We start from the raw sequence: 21203 nt of genomic DNA on the forward strand, positions 1-21203 counted from the left end.
AACGTCTTTATTCAAAATCTGCATTTTCTCACTTTGAGGCTGCTGCAATAAACCTCGACATGAAACTTAGTGGCGCAGTGTTTTATGCTACGCCCCCACACAAGAGCATGTCATAGCAACTCACACAGCTTAGCATCATAGCTAAAATATACATTAGTGGAACTCTTTCTTAAATATATTGTGGTATGATTTGGCTTACTGGGTGTCAGTAAATGGCAAATTGGTAAATTTGGATCATGAAAATCCAAATTTCGGATTGTGATTTTGTATGTATGCACTGTATGCAAGTACTAATTACCTAGGAAAGTGTTGGAGATGAATTCGGACACCTGATTCCCAGACCGACTCATCTCCGATAGGTGCGTCAACTCCCGATTCAACATTCTCTTAAACTGCAAGACAGAAAGGGGAGGGAGAAAGACAATGCCATCAGCTTCCAGAGAAAACCACAAGAAAATTGCGACTTCATGGATTCTATGGACAATTCAGCATTTTATTCCACAAGTGGAATAAAACAAGTGGAGGAATTCCACCCCACTTCCACTTAAATTCCCTAAAAATAATAATAGTGTGGAGGATAATTTATTTCACCACTGGGGATGCCCTTTATTATTTTAACTCTCTGATTGCATTCACTCACAATTTTGACGCACATTTGCAAATTATACATTGGTCAGTTTTTTTGTGTGCAAGAATTCCAAAATGTCAATAATTTTGTCCATTTTCAGGCTGTTATCCTCCAAACACAAATTAAAACATTTGGATGTAAGTACACTGCGATCCAGGGCACTGCGGTAGCAGCTGTTGACAGGCTGATGGATTTGCACGCACACACCACACACCAACACACATCAAACACAGCTCTGCAGAGGGCTCAAGATGGAACCTGAGCTACAAAACATCACCGGCACATCAGGGATATCAGTGTAGTGGCATCAAAGCTCCATTAGATTGACAAAAAATAGATGAATAATTCAATCATTACAATGATTTCCCAACAAGCTACGCAGTTAAGAAACACCCACCTTAATGTAACCCCAAGACACTGACAGCAGGTAATTGGCTTCAGGCATTTTGGATGCTGTTTTCTCGTTCCTAATCAAAGCCAGAACTGTAATCCAATAAGGAAAAAATATGAAGGCAGTCGAACAGGATTCTCTCCCCTTCGCCTCTCCTTGCGTTCCTTTTTTAGTAGCTTAGAGAGCAGCTTGATGGTGGCCCACTCTCCCTCATTGCTGCATAAAGTGGCCAGCTCAGAGTCTCCATGCCCGTGGATGGATGGATCGGTGGCGGGATGCGAGGAGAAAATGGGCGCTGCTAGATGGGTTGGAGCAGCAGCTGTGATCCGTAAGCAGAGGCACTCACAGCGCACTCATGAATAATGGAGAAGACACGACCATGGGAGGCGTGGGAGGAGGCAGCGGGGAGATAGCGATGCAGACAGGAGGGAGGGAGCGAGGGAGGCTGCGATGTTCATCTGACTAGAGGGGGGGGGGGGGGGGGGGGGGGGTTCCTCTGCTGGGTTTGTCTCGGTTCGATACTCTCACTGCTGGAGTGCTAATCCCCCCTCCCACCAGCACCCTTGCCCTCCTCCGACTACCCTGTCTTTCTCTCGGCATGTCCCTCCCTCCCTTTCCCCCGATGGAGTTTACCAGCCCCAGTAACACGTTCCGAGCAGAACACATGATTTGACAGAAAGTGCAGAAAATAGTGGGTGAGGGGCGGGTTCCCCCCAAGTGTTTCTGATTGGCATGTGAGGAACCTATATAATGTCAGGAAAAGACCGTTTTTATACTGAGCATTTTTTTCTTGTGTAATATTAAGTCTTTCATTCATAAATATGCAATTAAATTCAGATGACTCCTTAGAGGTTCTTCCTGCACTTGAAATTTGGAGGACAAAATATTTGAGATGTTCGATACTATGTTTTTTCAAACCAATACAAGTATTCAGTACTCTTGAGTAGTCGCCGATACCAACCCTACAAGTGGCAATACCACTAGGACTTTTCATACCTAAAATTCCCCCCCAAACACAATGATATACCAGACGTCCGGGGTTAACTGAGACAGTCTCGCTTTTGAGCCTTGTGTCCCGAGTCCCGACATCACATTTGTTTTTGTTTTTGTCCAGTCAGCAAGCCAATTGTTTGGGCCATGAGTATGTCAATCACATAGTTGTCATAGCGATTCATACGACAAACCTATTAAAAAGGAAATTAATTATAATACTAAGAGCCTACGAGCTGTATATGTCTAATCTGTACGTATATGTATAGTTCAAACAGTAGTCTGCTCACGGGATGGGATGGGTTTCAACGGATTGCTCGGGCGTGTATGGGCTATCGGCTATCCGGTAATACAGTATATACAGATCAGTGGCATCTAATTGCAAGCAGGCGTTTTTTCGTCATACCGGAACCTGAACTACTTCCTGTGTCTAAGAATCATGGGAAGTGTAGTCCTACTAGCCTCATGCTGCTGTTAGCAGGCAGACCCAACGCAAGCTGAGCTTTTCTGGCGGCATATTTCCAATGTTACAATGTGGGTCTGGCATGAGGTAACCTAACCGGCACAGCCAGCTTCCAAAAGTTGCTGGGACTGAAAAAAAAGGTTGTATATTGGGGAGTATGTACATTGGTGTATTTATAGTTGTTGAAATGTCAACCAAAGCATTTAGCATTAGCTAAAGTAATAACACAAACAGATTAACTAGTGATTACATTTGTTATAAATAGCTGAGAATTTATTGTTTATTGTATATTTGATTTCCAGTCAAATTTTTTATTGTTGAAAATCTGCTCATCTTAAAAGGTACCAACACGAGAGTGCATTGTCTTATTTACAGCTATTGAACTGTCAACCAAGATAGCATTTAGCATTAGCTAAAGTAAAACACAAACAGATTGACTAGCGATTACATTTGTTATAAATAGGTCCTGCTGAGAATTAGATTTTCAGTGAAATTGTAGCATCTCGATTTTTCATTTTGAAAACCTGGTCACCTTACAGGCACCAACAAGGTTGACTTCATAACTGCACGTCTTTCAGCCATTGTGAGAAACGCGTCCTTGAGGCTCCACAGTGCAACATTGAATACTGGTCACATTTTAGGGAACGTGAATGTGCAGCATCTCATCACAATTTCTATTATCATTTCCTCTGCGCACCCTCCCTCTCTTTTGCAGATTCTGTCGTCTGCGGATATACGCCAGCCAGCGTGGAGGACTGATAAGCCTGATCATTAACCACATCCCATGTTATAGACGCTGCGGAGGGTTATTTTTAACATCCTGCGCCGGGGAGAGGACTTCAGTGTGTGAAAAAGAAAGAGATGGGAGATAATTGCATTCTTTCCCAATTTAGCTGACATGAACCCACTGGTTTCTGTGTGTGTGTGTGTGTGTGTCCCACATACGAGGACACCCAAACACCATGGCAACAACATCAGGCAGCCAGTATGCGGCTGCTTTCAGTGGCTTCCCCTCTTCCTTTGCAGGCAGACGTGTTATAGCTGCCGAGCTGTCACGAGGACACGCCACACACATCGCCTCAGCTCACATCCGAGCCATACAAAGTGAAAATCGCTCCCCCCACCACTCCTGCACCTCCTCCCGCCACTCCATCTCTCGCTCACTATCCACCACTTACATGTCGATTCCTCTACTGGCTGCTACTTGCCAACACAGTCATCAATCTCTGCCTCACTGCCTCCCAGGGACGATCGATGGGGTGTCCTCTGGCGCATGTGGACATGGCTGCATTGTACCAGGCTCGGGCCACCTGACTAGGATATACGGTGACATCAGGGCCATGAGCCAATTTTGATGCATGGTGTTGCTTTTGTCAACAATGGATTTTCAAGGATACCGTCCTGCTAAATTGCTTTATGTTGCCAGAGCGACAATCCATGGGAACCCACAAGTTCCCTTTTGACTGCAGATGTGTTTATGGGTCTGTGCGTACACAAATGATAAAGATGAGGGGGGATCAAAGCTCCCCCGGGAGGATTCCAGATTATCCTCCCACAGAGGGAAAGAATCCAGACAGAAAGGACCAAAAGCTGGGATATAGGATGCAAAAAAAAAAAAGAGTGCAAGAGAGGAGGCAGCGCTTTATATAATACTGCACTGCATAATATATCAAGAAACCAGAAATAACAGTGGGTGATGTCGCTCTGCAGTGTGGTGAAGAACTGTGCTTCCCCACAGGCTTAAAGAAATTCCCAAGTGCGCAAACACATAGACAGAAGCACAGTCGTGGCAGACGATGCCATTTTATGCAGTTACGTATGCTGACGTGCATGTTTTAGTTTAAGTCAAGTCAAAACATTTCTTTATAATAATATGATATATGCTGCCCCACTAGTCTAAACACAGTATTCTTATTGATAATGCATTTGTTTAACATGAATTAAGCAGCAAAATCCACACGAGTTGACCCATATGGGGGTTCCATTTTGCCACTTGCTGGTGACTGAAATTGACATCACAGTTGCTTAAAGGCGCAGGTAACGAGCAATCACGGTTCAGCTTGTGAACATCACATGACCAAACTCAGAAAACAGCTAACCAATCACAGCTCAGCTTCAGAAAATAGGTAATCCGTGATTGGTTGTTACCTGAGCAAATGGGATCTTATTTTCAGTCAAAAGAAAGTGACAAAATGGATGCCCCCTGAGATGTATAAAAACGGGTGGATTTCGCTGCTTAACTCAGATTCCACATATGCAATATTAATCAGAATGCGGTGTTTATACAAGTGGGGGTGCATAGGACATATTGTTGTAAGAAAAAAATTTCATTGGTTATCCTGAAGGGGTAGATTAGTCTTTGGCCAAATGACAGAAAGAAGAAGTGTTGAGTTCTCTTTTTTACGGAAGAGGATTAGGGTCAGTGAAGTGAAAAAAAAGGTTGGCAGGATTCTGACTTTAAAGTGAGAATTCTGACTTTAATCTCAGAATTCTGAATTAATTCACAGAATCCTGACATTCGGAACCCCCCACAGTTTACAGCTCTATGTCACAAAGTCTGAGTTTTCTCACTTTAAAGTCAAAATAGAATTATACTGACTTTAACGTCAGAATTCTCACTTTAAAATCAGAATTCTCACTTTAAAGTCAGAATTCTGAAAATAGTGAGAATCCTGCCAAATTGCGCCAACCCCTTTTTTTTCACTTCACTGGCCCTAATCCTCTTCCATATTTTTTCTATACAAAGCTTCACTTTGATTTTTGTTTATATGCATACAAATTATTGAATGACTGAAATGGAAACATTTAACGAATAAAATGCGATTCTACTACTTGTTTATGTCTGCCATCCTTTTGTTCATTTTCCACAGGCTTCCCTTGTACTGCTATCACGCTATAATCACATTTCCTTCTGTTCCTTCCCCCTTTTTAACCCCTGCTCTGCTCGCAGAGTTTTTGTGATTAAGAAAGCTGCTGTGACAGAGACAGGGAAGGTGAAGGGAGCATGTGGCATTTCAGCGAGAGTAGGAGAGAGAAAAAAACACGCACACTGTGCTCCTCCATTCAGATATGATCCCATTGGACAGCTCAATGTGGAGGTCGGCCAGGCGGACAGGTAGCTTAGAGGCAGATGGGGAGTCTCCCTCCCTTGAGCGTGACGCGGCTGCCATCTGTCTATTGATCTATCGAACCATGCACTAACCCCACCAACATCCTCCCACTTTATCTTCAAATCAAAACCGTACAAAATAAAACAAGAGTTTAGGCTTAAGGCCACTAGTAGGCGCTCTGTGTTAAGTCTGCCATATGACAGGAATTGTTGACCTTTCTAACCTTGCATCCTTACACATCCCCAAATTGAGAGACTTAAATAAACCGGGCAGGCACTTAAAAGTGATGTAACATGTTTGTTTGATTAAATTACAGTAGGGAGTAATCTTGAAAAATCACTGCTGTCATTCCATGAGTTTCAGCACACTTTTTAGACACAAATACTTAATAAGTTCAACTTTCAAATTGTTTTCTTCTTCTTTATGTTTTAAGTGTAACTAAGAATACAGCCCATGACATATGTACGCAATCATCGCATCACTTTATTTTCTTTTTTTTTCCTCCTTAAGCAAACTTGCTGCCATGCAGTAAAATCATTTAAGACATCTCCAAACTGGGCAGCCACTTAAAAGTGATGTAACATGTTCGGTTAAATTACAGTGGGGCGTAATCTAAGAAATAATACTTCACCCCTGTCATTCTATAGAGCGTTTCAGGCAGCACACTTTTTAGACATAAATACTTGAGTTCAACTTTTGTTGTTGTCATGTTTTAAGCTTAACTAAGAATACAGCCCATGGCATAATTATCATCATACCCCTTTCAATATGTTTGTGTGTGTGCTCCTTATGCAAACAAGCTGCCATTCAGTAACATCATTTTAACTAGTTATGACTGCGAGTGACAAAACTTGTGAAGCCATTTGTCTCACTGGACTTTTTTCCCCTCAAAAAAGCCTGTGACTTTTGCAGGCAGGAAAGGAGGACAATTGACAATTGTCAAAACAAAGAATTACTCCTAAACTTTGTGCTCGTTTGGCCCCAAAGGGTACAATGAGGTTCATCATCATTAGGGTTAGAATACAGCAGTAAGCAGGACAATGCGATTTTGCGAATTTGAAACAGTACAATAACAACAACAAAAAAGTAATGAAAGGATTAAAAAGTGTACACATGCTTTGTTCTCTCCGATCTCACAAATATGCACTCACAAGTTATATTGAATTTGTTTGTCAAAAATAACTCTGTTAAGAAAGATACTTAAGACCAGAAAAAGAAAAACACCAAAGGTGTAACTGGAACAGAACAATTTGTCAAAATAAATGATCTCTGCCTTATTCATCAATAACTAATACAGACACAAATCTAGAAATGTTTTCCACATGTGTGGATGTACATTTAAATGGCTGCACAACTTGTTCCAAGAGTCCAAATAATAAATGAACTTCATTATCATACAATATACACGTCAAAGTTGTCTGAACAACAGAGCTTACTTGAGGCTCTCTCTCAGAAACTAAACTAAACTTAGAGCTAACCACAGCATGCGCAAGCATCAGAAGTGCAGCCCTCAAGTCCACATGAACCGGATTTGTAAAATACACGCTCACCAAAAGAAATCTTCACAAAGCAAAATTTGTTCAGGAAACTCACCTTCCTCCAGCCATTGAGCTTCCCTAATTTCCTCTCTTTCTTGTCAAAATAACTGGCTCCCATGTTGTTGCTGTTAAGTGTCGAGCAGCCGCTCAAGTGTGACTAGCGCGTGAGTAAAAGGACCGAGCTTTCTCGACTTTCTGAAGTTGGGAAAGGCCGCAGCTCGAGTGACTCAGATTGAGGTCTGACTAGGCTTTACCTCATTCTGCGCGTCTTTATGCGTGTGCGTGCGTGCACGAGAGAGCGAGACCTCAGCCCTAAACACACACCCTCATGAGGGTAGTCCCGCCCGCCTCAGTACTGTTGTCCGCCCTGCTTGTTGTTCAACCCTCCTCACACACTCAGCTGCTGAATTGAACAGAACATTCGGATAGAAAGAAACCTTATCTCTTTATTGACGAGTCTTGGTGAATTCAGAGGCGCATTTCCTGGAGAATATGACAAATGCTGTGGTGACTATATTTACTCAGGACATCCCAAACAAGTTCCCATTAACTAGTAACTCGAATAACAACTTAACATTCTAGTAGGGCTGGTGAAAAAAAAAGTAGACCAAGAGGATCTCAAAAATAGGTTGATCAAAATTTTTGCCCCAGGGCATTGATGGCACCCATTGTACACCACCCATACAGAATTTCCAGACCACATAAAAATCCATCGTACTCTATTTAAATCAATGGTCCACAACTTTTTTTGCACTATGGACCGGTTGCCTTTCATTGCCTTTTGGGCTATGAAAAACATCAACATACATATCACGACGTTACAAAATTAAAATGTCCCCCCCAGTTTTGTTAACAAGAGTTTGAAAACCTAGAATTTTTTTAATTGTATTAGAACAGATATAAAAATGGGGATTAATCGTGAGTTAACTCATGAAGTCATGCGATTAATTACGATTTACGAATTTTTTAAAATAATCTTTTCTTAAAAAATAAATAAAAGAATTGTTTTCCCTAAATTAGGGGCATCAGGCAATTAAAATTTGTTATCGTAATTAATCGCATGACTTTACTAGTTAACTCACGATTAATCACAAATTTTACATCTGTTCTAAATGTACAATATTTTTTTTTCTTCCAGATTTTCATACTCTTGTTAACAAAAATGGAAAAAAATGTTAAATAGAAATAGTTCAAATGATTTTTTTTACGTCTATAGCCGTCAACGGAAGCAAATGAGAAATAAACACATAAATAAAGGTCGACTGATTGGCTGCGGTCACACACACATTTCCGAATATCACGATTCTTGATTATATAATAACCCAGCCGAACTTGTGTATATTTCCCTATGGAATGTAATTAACAAAACAATTTATTTTTTACTTTTGTCCATTTCTATGTGCGACCCGGTACCAATAGTCCACGGTCCGAAGCCGATCTAAACCACTCATGGCCTTTTCACAATCTATTAGCATAGGGTGACCAGACATCCCATTTCGGCTGGGACAGTTTTCGCCTTCCTCATCCTTTTTTAAATAAAATGTTTTATTTATTATTTTATGTTTTGTACCGTTATTCCGAAGGTCCTGTCCTGGTGTCCCTTTTTTTTGCCATGTGTATGTCAATCACAATGTTGTCATAGCGATTCATATGATAAATCCATTACAAGGGAGGGAATTTACCTGTTAAATTCCTTCCTACTTGCTTCCAAATTCACGTTTGCATTCTGCATTGCAACGTGAGTTGAACTTCCCAGCAGTAATGTTACAATGCGTGACCGGCGTGAGATAAACGGCAGCTTCCAATAGCTGTCGGGACAGAGCAAAAATGGTTGGCTAATGGTGAGTTGCTTTGATTGTTTAGCACTGTTGAACTGTCAACCAAGATAGCATTTAGCATTAGCACCATATTTCCATAAACAGACGTGTTTAGTGTAAGGCTCCTTATCAACATGTTTGATCCATATGAGGTTACGTGCTGGGATGCAACATCACTGCCAGCATTGGGACTGCAGTTAGGAATCTAACAACAATACCACTTGAAAAAAAATGTAATTAAAGAAAGTTCATTAGGTATACCTCAAATACTGTTGATGGTAAGGATGTAACGATATCCAAAAATCACGATATGAAGTTCACCATATAATAATTATCACAATATTGAGGGGAGGTTGGCGATGTGATGTAAAAAAGGTCACAATATTGTAAAAAAAAAAAGAGCTCATACAAAAAACAACAACACATTATTGTGCTTTTGTGCATAACATAAATTTATATAAAAACCTACAATCTCTAATAACACTTACTAGGCACTTACTTACAAATGCACACACACATTGAGTTCCTCCACATATGGACTCGGTTCACAAGCATATTATGTTCACCTTCATTTGACCATTAGCATGGATTTTTAACATAGAAGGGCCAAATCATGCCTTGTGAAAATTAAACGGCACTAAAAAACTAGCCACCAGAGGGTGCGAGAAATGCACAAATGAAAACCAACCTGACTTTTTTAACAGATGTGCTACTTTTAATATTGTGACATGACGACAACGATATTGTGGCAGTTTTAATGTCACAATATCACAATATTGCCGTTATCGTTACATCCCTAGTTGATAGAAAACAACAACTGTTCATCAAGAAGCAATCATCTATCAGATTTTTATTCGGATCAGCTCAGTTTGCAGAAGCGTTCAAATTAGAAGAAAAAATAATTTGTGATACATTGTTTTCCCGTTTTAATAATTAAAGACAATAGGGTAGCAATTACATCAAATAATTTGAATTATACAAAGGGACAAAGTGTTCCATCATGCATGTCAACAGGTTGTGTCTGAGTTTGTCTGCAAAGACTTTACTTCTACAAATGTTTGCACATTTAAATATGAATAGTTTGTTAGTTTAATGTTTTAAGTTAGGATTAAAAAAGCATTATATAATATAGTAGATTTAAAAAAAAAAAGTCTAACCAGTTGTCCGTTTTGATTGCGTTTAAATGACCACAGAAAAAAAAGAACATAAATAAAAAATGTTGATGGGATCTCTAATTGCTTTAGTTGTAATCCACACTTTCCCAAACCTGGAAAACTCCACCTTAAAAGTGGATCATGTCTTATTTAAAAAAAACAAAAAAAAAACAAACAAACATAAACTTATATTAGACACCACGTCACCATATGCAATAAACAATAAAATAATCTGTTTAATTCATTTAAACAGTCACGCACAAAGAAGCAACTTCTGGTGGACAGTAAAAAGATGTTGGACAGCAACAGCATCGATGAAGTGGAGAATACGAGAGATTGAATAATCACTTGACCAGTCATTCAAATGACATTTTGCAGCCGTGGGTGATGGATTCATAAAAGGTCTTTCCTCGCGGTACAATTCCATCTTTATGTGAAACAGATGAATATTTTTTTGTAAAAGGATTTTTTTTTTCATGACAGCTGCTGGAAGATCAAAACTTAAATCCTTAGAGGGTTGCGACTTGATACATACATGTATACTGTATATTTTTATTAAGTAACATTTGATCCAATGTTAAAGACGACAGCGTGGATCGAATGTGCAATGCCAAAAGCACCATGGTATAGTGTAAAGGAACTCATAGTCACACTGATGGACTTTGTAAGTGAGGAACTAGAAAACTTCACTGATTTACTTTTTGTAATAGAGTGAATCCCCCGTTTATCGTGGGGGACCTGCGGCAGGTGAAAATCTGCGATATTGAGACCAATCCCACACACTTTAAACACCATCTAACAATCACAGTTTGAAAATAACACACTTTCTAATCAAAAACAAACAAACAAACACTAGAGAAAGAAGAGCGTTGCACACTTTGAACATTTTGCGGTCGATTGAGATAGACAACTTTTTTTTTCCAGCCCTAATTGAAACAAACAAATACTACCAACTTCTCACAAATCGATATGATATTATTAGACTTAACAACAATCCGATCGCCTGGATCGGGATCGGACGATATTTAGCATTTTATGCAAAATCGGAGATCGGCTGTAATGTCATCAATCAATGACATTGCCGGGTCCAGGAAATAAGACATTACACGTTATATTTAATGTTTATCAGCATTTTTTGAAGATTTTTATTTTTTTCCCATGCATTTTAATTGCGGTCCATTATACGTGGGGTTTCACTACTTGTGGGCCAGAACAATCGCTATCCCCCGCGAAAGGCGGTGGATGGCTGTAGGAAAAAAGCCTTTTTAATTAAGCAATTAATCGCGATTAATCAAAATTCTAAGAAGTCACTAATCTGATTTAAAAACGTAATCGTTTGACAGCTCTAGTAAATATACGTTTTTTAACTATAAAAATACATCAAAAATATAATATACAAATATAATAATAAAATATAAAATAATATACTTTAATGAACCAGCTCCAGTGTTAATGATGCAGACCTCCGCCATCCACTTCTCTGCTCATAATTAAAATTGGCAACTTTGTTCAAGGCATCTGTTCACATATGATCACAGCACACAGTATATCTGTGGATATTTCGCGGGAGGATATTTTGTATGTAAGTAATGACGGCCTCCCATTTAGAGGTGAATGGTCAGTTCCTTGAAATAGTGTTGAAAACAAAAAAATAAGGTCTCTCCCTACCTTGGTGGAGGCCATGTCGCTGACAGAGCGATAGGTCTGGATTGTCTCCAGCTGGTCCAGACACCAGTCCAACTCCTCCGTGGTCTCCATGGCCAGCTTCTGGTACGCCTCATCTGTCATCAAGCAAGCAGCACAGAGACACACAGTCAGAACAGAGCATAATGCTGCAGAGGCCAGGCCATGTGCAGACATGTGCACCCAAGAGTGGCGCTCGCTTGTCTAGAAGGAGTAGCTGCGGTGAGCTGGTTGGATTTGGAGCTCTGGGCCGTTTTTCTCTCTTTGTGCCATGCCATTTGAGCATTATAAAATGATATATAATAGAAAACAATGGATTTGATAGTTAGCTTCATTAGCATGTAACAATGTACAGCTAAAAGCAACGGCAATACTCATGCTGTAATTTGGACAATATTGTTGGGCAACTACTCCGTAGTTGCTGTTTAAGACAGTAAAGTGGTTAGTTTGGTGTGAGTTTACTGGAAAGTAGTAGTTTGACGGCTGATGGGAGGGAGATGAGGACGCATACACACACGTAGGCGTTCTGCGCATCTGCTGCCCCAGTATAGTGTATACTCGGGGTTTCCTAGCTGCAGAGCACAACACGGCGGCATGCACTGCGCCGACCTTAGCGTGGCTGCGTAGAATGTGTCCCCCGCTCTGATCTTCTTGCCATCAAAGACGTGAGGCTGTTTGCTCTCCCAAACATGAGAGGCACCTGGCAGCCTGCCCACGGCCTTCCGTCACTCCGCTGAAGGGAAGCGAGAGACACAGAGGGAGGCTGTGCGACTAGCTTAAGGCCGCATGCCTCTGATGTTGAACTGGCTTCACTGGAAATGTTTTTTTCCTGGTATTACCGACACGGTTGAGGTGGTTTGTGTTTATAAGAGCACTGAGCGTCATTGGCTCTGAAATATCTTCCCAATTTGGAAACATTTCTTTGGACGAGAACCGTCCTCCGTCCCACGTCCCGGCAAATTTCGCCAACCCCGTTGTACTGTTATTACACAGGTCCCGTCCCGTTTGTCACATTATTTTGCCATGTGTATGTCAATCACACAGTGGTCGCAGTGATTCATATACCCATTAAAAGGGAAAGTAACTGTTAGATTCCTTCCTGTTAACTTCCAAATTCACGTTTGTGTTCTCATTCGCGTGTTTTCATTATACCGAAACTAGCACCACTTCCTGCTTCTGTGTCTAAGAATCATGGGAAATGTAGTCCAATTGCTGTGGTCGCGGGTCAATGCAAGCTCAGCTTTTCTGGTGGCATGTTTCCAATGTGAGACTGGCGCGACATAAACTACACGGCCAGCTTCCAATAGCTGCCGAGACCGAGCAAAAAAGGTTGGCTAATGGTCAGTGCTTTGGCTTGTTTAGCGCTGTTGAACTGTCAACCAAGATAAAATTTAGCATACGCTAAAGCAATAACCCAAAAGTCTGGCAGAATCTTGAGAATTATGTTTGATTTAGCTCCATGTAACCCAAAAAGAACTAGATAACAGTAGCATGAAGCTAGCCTATCTGTCATTTTAAGATAAAACACGGATGTCACGTTGGCAAGCTACCTGACTTTTTAAAGAAAACTGTTAGGATTCAGAATTTTTGCCTGAATTCTGAATTCATTCCTCCACAACTAGAGGCCTCTTATGCAGCATCTTTGCTCATAGCAAAAACTCTGAAGACCAGCTCCTTATTTGGCTGGAGTGCTGGCTGAGACGATGTTGGACAAAAACTTTGCCTTGGATAGAATGGGAACAGACATTGTTCAACAAGACCTGGGAAACTTTTTTTTCACTCTCGCTGGGTGAATCCACAGATGTCAGTGGAAATGCGCAATGAAGCAAATTGAAGGTAGATCCCTGTCACCAATCAGAACAAACTCAAATTGTTTTGGATGTGTGTGAAGCAGGAACACCCTGGCCTAGGATAGAGAGTTTTGGAGCAGCTATGACCCTTTGCCTCCGCATATTTATGTGAGGCCTTCTCCTCTGAAAGGAGTGGGATCAAAGCAAAACAGAGAAACAGACTGTGCTTGGCGAAGAGCTTGATCACAGCAGTTGCCTCCCAAGAATGACAAAGATCATCTGTGAAGTACAAGCCCCAAAATGCAAAAAACACTTAGTTCAGAGCAACAATGCAATATTCAATGTTTACAGTCTTCTTTTTAATAAATTGTATCTTTTTTACCTTTTAGCAGGTATGGTTTCTTTATGTTGATTACGGTATTTCATGTGGACAAATCTTTATTTATAATTAAGGATATAGTGGATGATGTTTTTTGTCTGCGTTTTCCGGGTGGACCATCTTAACTTTTGGTCCTCCATCCTGTCAATCAATCTGGAGAAATGGATAATTGTGGGAATTCCCACATATGTTATTGTGATTTTTATTCTCCACAATTTTTTGTACTACTTCCGATTTATACCGTTCAAATTTCAACTTGCTTGCACAATTCACGCCTCCCGGGTTATTTATCGTCTGATTCCACATTACTTTATTTATTCGCACAATTTAACGTTAAATATCAACTTTCCCCATTCATTTTCAATGGGATTGACATTTAACTTTTTCTAAGTCCCACTTTCCACGCCAAATCCCATACATACAACTGATCATCATTACCAGCAGTCTGATACTGCTCAGTGGCGCATTTTGTAAATTGCCTTGTCCAGTAACCAAAAGGTCGCAGGTTCAAATCCAACCTCCAACTGTACATTGCACATATATCCATGGCAAATATGCTAAGGGATATACATGTATACCAACTGACTATCATAGTTCCACTTTTCCAACTAAATGAATGGAGGGTACTTTCAGATAACACTCTTCCATATAAATTTGCTTAACTTAAACTTAAACTTGCTTAAAAAAATCTCGCCTCCAGGGTTCAAGTGTTCTTTTTATTAATTTCTCTTTCAACTACAATTAATACTTCATACTAATACTACAATTAATATTCACATAATATATCGTTCAATTTAATTCATAAGTATTTAGATTAGCATTCAGCTATTAGCATTCAGCTATTAGCATTCAGCTATTAGCATTCAGCTATTAGCATTCAGCTATTAGCATTCAGCTTTCTACATTCCCACAACATTTCTGCAGAAATTTCATTTAGTCTAGTTTAGGGAGGAATTTAGATTTTCTGTTTAAAAATCTGGAAAATAATCTGAAATAATTGCTGCAATTGTGTACTCCTTATTGTAGTTCTCGGCCTGCACATATTTTCAGCAATTAACCAATCTTTTTGGGGGTGTTGTGCAAAATTTTCAGTGAAGAGCCACAACTACAACATGCACACTTATAATCAGCATGCTGCAGGGCAACAGTCTTCTAATGGCACTTGCTTTACGAGAAACAGCAAGCAAGATTATCGAAACCACGCATGTGGTTACACAACTCTTCCTAACAAAGACCAAAGACGCTGATAGCGGTCGGTTGGAGTTCTCTTTTTTACCCCTTACAAGCCGAATCATGACTTTACTTGCACAGCATTGCAAAATCTATCACTCACATGTATTAGAAAAAAACTGAGTGGAGTTGGTACAGTATTTTAAAAGAGTGTCATGTGACCATGCAATAATTGGTTTGACATTTCTGCTTTCTGGGTTCTGACTGGCATCACTCACAACATTCATTAAGACAAAGGGACACGCCCTGCATTATCGCAACTCACCGTAGTGCAAATTTAAAACATTCAACTGCTGCAATGGGGAATTACAGATATTTATAATTTTTTTTTAAAAAGATTACATTTGGAAATAAAGCAGATATTAGGCAAATGGCACACCCCAAAGTACATCTATAGCATTGGACCTCAATTGTTGTCATACTGGGACCCGCATTTTCATCAACAATCAAGGTGACCCACTCTAACTGACATTAAAAGCAACAACACATATTTTTTTTAAATAGCATTTGAAAACGTACGTGCAGGTCAAAACAACTGTAACACTTTTACCAGTCTGGATTATTATTATTATTATATAAAGTGATTATTATTATTATTATTATTAATTCTTATTATTTATTTATTTTTAATGAGAGGGGCTGCTTATATGCCATGTTAAGTTGTTTTTACATTCCAAGTATGTTTCTGATGCATGCCTGTCAATACAATTTTATTTTCAAAATACAGTGGAACCTCAGAGTTTGAACGTCTCGGAACTTGTACAAATCAAACTTCAAACTTCAAACTAAAAATTTGAGTAAAAAATGCCTCGGAGTTTGAACTCATTTTCGGAGTTCGAACACCCAAACAAAGCAAGTTAAGCCGAACTTACCTTGAAAACGGGTAGCCGAGTGAAGCCGAGCAATTAGCCATAAAACTATACAAATAATAATGAAATGAATGAAAAAATGAAAATGAATGAATGAAAAAAAATCACTAAATTCAGAAAAACCTTTACGGTTTGTTTTTTTAAACTCACAAAAAGCAAATGTATACATATTTTCCAACTCAAATGTCCTTGTGAGCACAACGTGTTTGAAGCAAACTATACAGTAGATATTCATGACACATTTATGCAAATGACCCTGTGGATTACTAGGACTTTCCCTTCTGTCACTGCATCAACTTTTAATCATGTTGAAGTTTGCCTTTTAGCCGTTTTAGTCACTTTTCACTTGTTACAACCTTCCGCCCACCCTCATGCTCTTCTCCCTGCCCCGCTGGGACATACTGTTCCATGTCCTTCTCATAACATACACATGTACACATTCCTGTTGGATTTACTACAAATCACAGTTGAATTGTCACTAGGAAGCCAATAAATCGGAATGAAACAACTCTTCTTAATGGGTCGATAGAGACACTGAATAGTTTTGAATAAATATTAGGCTAACTATGAATTATTGTTGAATAGGGACCTTCGGCCTGCATTGTCCACACAAATAAAACATGCCCCCTGCCTAAGAAGGGAAAACACTCACAAATATACTGCACACAAGCACAATCAATCTAAAGAGATCCAAGAGCTGTATCAACAATTATGGGCTTGATAACGCTGTCAGCATTTATTTACAATACAATCTTTTGGTTACTTAAGATAAAATGATTATAAGAAACAATATTTTCAATTTTTTTTAAATCCCATTCGGGTCATGGTTAACTGGAGTCTATCAAAGCTGAGGTGAGGTACATCCTGGACAGTCACAGAAATAACACAAATATGACAAATATGACAATAAAAATGTGAAGAAAATTAACCAATGAAAATCACTGTTGAAAAGCAGAAATATATATATATATATATATATATATATATATATATATATATATATATATATATATATATATATATATATATATATATATATAAAAATAAATAAAAACTCATGAAAAAGGCATGGGCAAAAATGATGGCACCACTAGAAAAGAGACATGTTTAACCAAAGTGTGTCCTCTTATTATAAACACAGGTGTTTTCAAACTTGTAATCATTCAACAGGGTCCGACATTAAGCCTTTTTTTCCCCCCAGAAGGGCTCCCGAAAACTCCCAAGAATGGCTTAGAGCATAGGTGTCAAACTCCGGTGCAGGTTTTGTTTCCCTTCTCCAACACAGCTGATATATGATCAGCTCATCAGCAAGCTCTGCATAAGCCTGATAACGATCCTGCTGATTGGAATCAGCTTGTGTTGGAAGAGGGAAACCTCCAAAACCTGCAAGACTGCGGCCCTCGATGACCGGAGTTTGACACCTTTGGCTTAGAGCAGAGGTGGGCATCGAGGGCCGGAATCCTGCAGGTTTTGCATGTTGCCCTTCTCCAACACAGCTGATATATGATCAGCTCATCAGCAAGCTCCGCATAAGCCTGATAACGATCCTGTTGATTGGAATCAGCTTGTATTGGAAGTGAGAAACCTCCAAAACCTGCAGGACTCCGGCCCTCGAGGACCGAGATTGCCCACCTCTGGCTTAGAGCAAAGACATTGGACTACTCTGAAGTGGCCTTCTATGAGCCCAGATTTAAATCTTATTGAACTTTAATTTACCAAAGTTACACACAAAAAATGAACTGACTTCTGTTCACTGATATTGGAGTTACGCTTGTGGTACAAAAACTTTAATACTCTAAAGCAGTGGTCCCCAACCACTGGGCCGCGGCCCGGTACCGGGCCGTGGGTCATTTGGTACCGGGCCGTGGGTCATTTGGTACCGAAATACAAAATATTGCATTATTTTTATTTTTTTCGAAAATTATGTTTTATTTTGAAAAGTGGCCGGATTCTGTCTGTTACATCCGTCTCACTTGACGCACTTCAAGGCCGCTAACACCACACGTCACATGATACGTCACGCTAAATTTAATTCCAAGCTAGCAAAATGAGCAAAAAACAAACTTCTTTAAAAAGTTTCTTTGCAAAGGGGAAACGGTCCAATGAAGGGACAGAAGAGGAACCTGGACCCTCTAAAAAAGGGAAAGCTGCCTTTAATAGGCAGTATCAAGAATCGTATTTTAAATATGGATTTATCGCCACAGGCGATTCCCACGCACCAAGCCCGCTGTGCGTAATATGCGGTGACCGGCTTTCTAATGAGGCGATGAAGCCTTCAAAACTGGTTCGCCACTTGGAGAGCAAGCACCCCACAGCAAAAGACAAGCCTTTGGAGTATTTTCAACGGAAACAACGTGAACATGAGGGGCAGAAGAAGTTGCTGATAACCACCACGTCCACACAGGCAAGTGCACTGAGAGCAGACCAGAGTGTGTTGCATTGTTTTGGGGCAGAAACGATGTTGCTCATGTGATGTTCTGTTGTTGGTGCGACGTTACGGGCACCGTTAATAAAGTTGCACATTATTACACAGTAGATTTACGTTCATTATTATTATAGAGAAAATACCACAGTTTTTTTCTTGTCATTTTATTTTGTTTTTATCAGCTAAACCTTTAGATTGGGCCGTGAAAATATTGTCAGACATTAAACCGGTCCGTGGTACAGAAAAGGTTGGGGACCACTGCTCTAAAGCATAAATCAAAACTAAACATTATTATCTCTGTAAAGGCAACTATTTTTTGATAGAGCTTTTGCAGTACATTTGAAAACAGCCAGCTTCATTAGTGACACTCGGCAAACTAACCAAAACTATTCCCACAATACGCACTCGTACGCACACAGTTCCCGGACTGTGTGTTATTCACACACAGATACACATGGGAATCTACGCACATGGGAGGAGACAGAACGAAGTTACGGGACAGGCTGACATCAGCGGGGTTTCTCCAAGGCCCCAGGGCATCGATATCAGTCTTGCATCTGCTGCTCTCAGTCGCGCTGACATACTCTGATACAAAAATATGGTGTCTTCTTTGACGCTTGAACTCATTTCGATAAGGTAGCAGAAGCAGACGTCAGTGAGGTTCTTTGTGTGTCCTAGCAAAGATTCTGGTTGAAGGACCATTCAACCATTCTGGTTGAAGTTTAACACAGTCTTGTCCTTAAGCAGCCTCTCTAAAGTCTGTTTGGAGTCCTGCTATCAAATGTATTACTTATTTTTTGACTTAGCTAATTTAAAGGGGAAGTCAACCTTAAATATTTCTTGACAATAATATGTTATATGTGACCTCATGAGTCTAAACATGACATTCCGATTAATATTTCTGATTTCACCTATATCAGGGGACGGCAATTTTGCCATTTGCAGATGACATCACAGTTGCTCAGAGCTCAGGCATCGACCAATCACAGTTCACCTGTTTTTTAAACTGATCTGTAATTGGTTGTCACTGTGGTATTCAAGTATTCAAAAAGTATGAACTATTTCAATGTTCTTAATCTTTATTACACCCAGTTCAGAACATTATCAGTTTTTCAGAATGTGAACAAGACTGGTGAGCATTTCCTCTCTCATCTTGCTGGTACTTTGCATAGTCCTCAGCATGTCATGTTGTGTAATGATATCTAATCTCTTGAGCACCGTCACTGTCTCTGTGCAAGACATGTCGGGGTGCCCCTGTGCCCAACGAGAAAACATTCCGACTACTGTTTTTCTTGAAATTGGCTGTTCTCATCGGCAACCTTTCTTTTCACGGCAGGTTTTGAAAAAGACATGACTGGGTGGCACGATGTCATTTACTTCCACTTGTCACCTCAGAATTACGTTTCACCGAAAGATGTCCTAGGCTTGAGCTATGGTAGCCCATAAGTGATTAAACACACACGCGCACACCCACACCCACACACACACACACCCACGCACGCATGCACGCACGCACACACTTGTTTTTAAGTGTTTAATCAGTGCTATGATCTTCATGTTCCATACACACCACTGGTACAGATAATAGGATAATCATAAAACCACCTTAAGTTCATCTTGACAATTATAATGAATGTGACCACCAATGGATGGATAAATAAGTCTATAAAACAATGGTCAACCACACTGACAACCAGAATCTAATATAATCAGCACAAGGGAAACACAACAGGCTTTGACGACAGTTTTATAGTCAGTGCAAAAATATGTCCCAGTAGTCTGTTTACATTTAAACTCCAGCTTCCAGTCAACAAGTGACGCTGTAATTGTGAGATTCTAATTTCGGCATCTTGACGCTCTTGTGCTGGTCAGTGCGGACTCATGTTCTTCTCCTCATCTATAAGCAACTTCACACAACACATTGGACAGTGAAATGAGAGGGAATTTAGAGATTATTCTTATTCTTATTATATATTATTATTATTATTTTTATTATTATTATTATTATTATCATTATCATAATCAGCATTATTATTATGACATGTAATGTTTCTTACACCATTTTGTTACATCTGCATTTTTTCCTGTGCTTTCTATAAATGAAGAATAGTTAAGTGAATACACAAACCACAACAACCTCATCAATCCACTGTTTCTACTCTATTCTTCTTAATCTGAGCACAGCAACAACGCTGGAAATATCTTCTATGCAAAAATAGCTCAAATAAAAATTTCCGGTTAAGTTAGCAGAATGACAAAACTCCTCATTGGAACACCTAATGTTGCTATCAGATCTGCAGTATTTCACTGACAAAATGGACAACAATTAATAATACTTGACAGGTACAATTATTTGACATGAATTCTTTCTTTGTTTTGAAAATATTTGGGTATTTTCCAACTGTAATTAAAGAAACATGACACTTGTTATTTAGATGAATGCATGCGTGTCGGCCTTGATTCAAGCCCGTTTGGTCCAAGTGGGGACAGAGCCAACTGAGTGTGGCGAGCAAGGCACAGGCATTCAGTGATGAAGGGCTTTGCGTGCAAAGGAGGATCAGAGTTTCCAGAAACATACGAAGAGCAGCTGAGGCAAACCTCAAGGGACCTCAGACAACATGACTCCTTTACATGGGTAAGCGTAGCAAAACAGAGCCCATGTGGTTCTGCGTGCATGCTGTCCACCACATAAGAGCGCCACAAAATCAAATTGAACCAATAAAGATTTTTGGCCCT

The 21203-nt window shown here is 39.8% G+C and overlaps 1 protein-coding gene across 5 annotated transcripts in view; it reads right to left on the reverse strand.

Annotated features, from left to right (window-relative positions):
• pde4ba (phosphodiesterase 4B, cAMP-specific a) overlaps window positions 1-21203 on the reverse strand; it is a 171418-nt gene that overhangs the window by 12466 nt on the left and 137749 nt on the right. For all 5 annotated transcript variants that reach the window (XM_086089090.1, XM_086089091.1, XM_086089093.1 and 2 more), the window contains 2 exons: window positions 11760-11872; window positions 299-392 (listed from right to left, as the gene is read on the reverse strand). In XM_086089090.1, coding sequence (XP_085945216.1) covers window positions 299-392; window positions 11760-11872 — 207 coding nt within the window. The remainder of the gene's footprint in view (window positions 1-298; window positions 393-11759; window positions 11873-21203) is intronic.

The sequence above is a fragment of the Leptonotus elevatus genome, chromosome 11 (genome assembly GCF_054856555.1).
Source record: "Leptonotus elevatus isolate MCC_2025b chromosome 11, RoL_Lele_1.0, whole genome shotgun sequence".
In the NCBI taxonomy this organism is placed as follows: domain Eukaryota; kingdom Metazoa; phylum Chordata; class Actinopteri; order Syngnathiformes; family Syngnathidae; genus Leptonotus; species Leptonotus elevatus.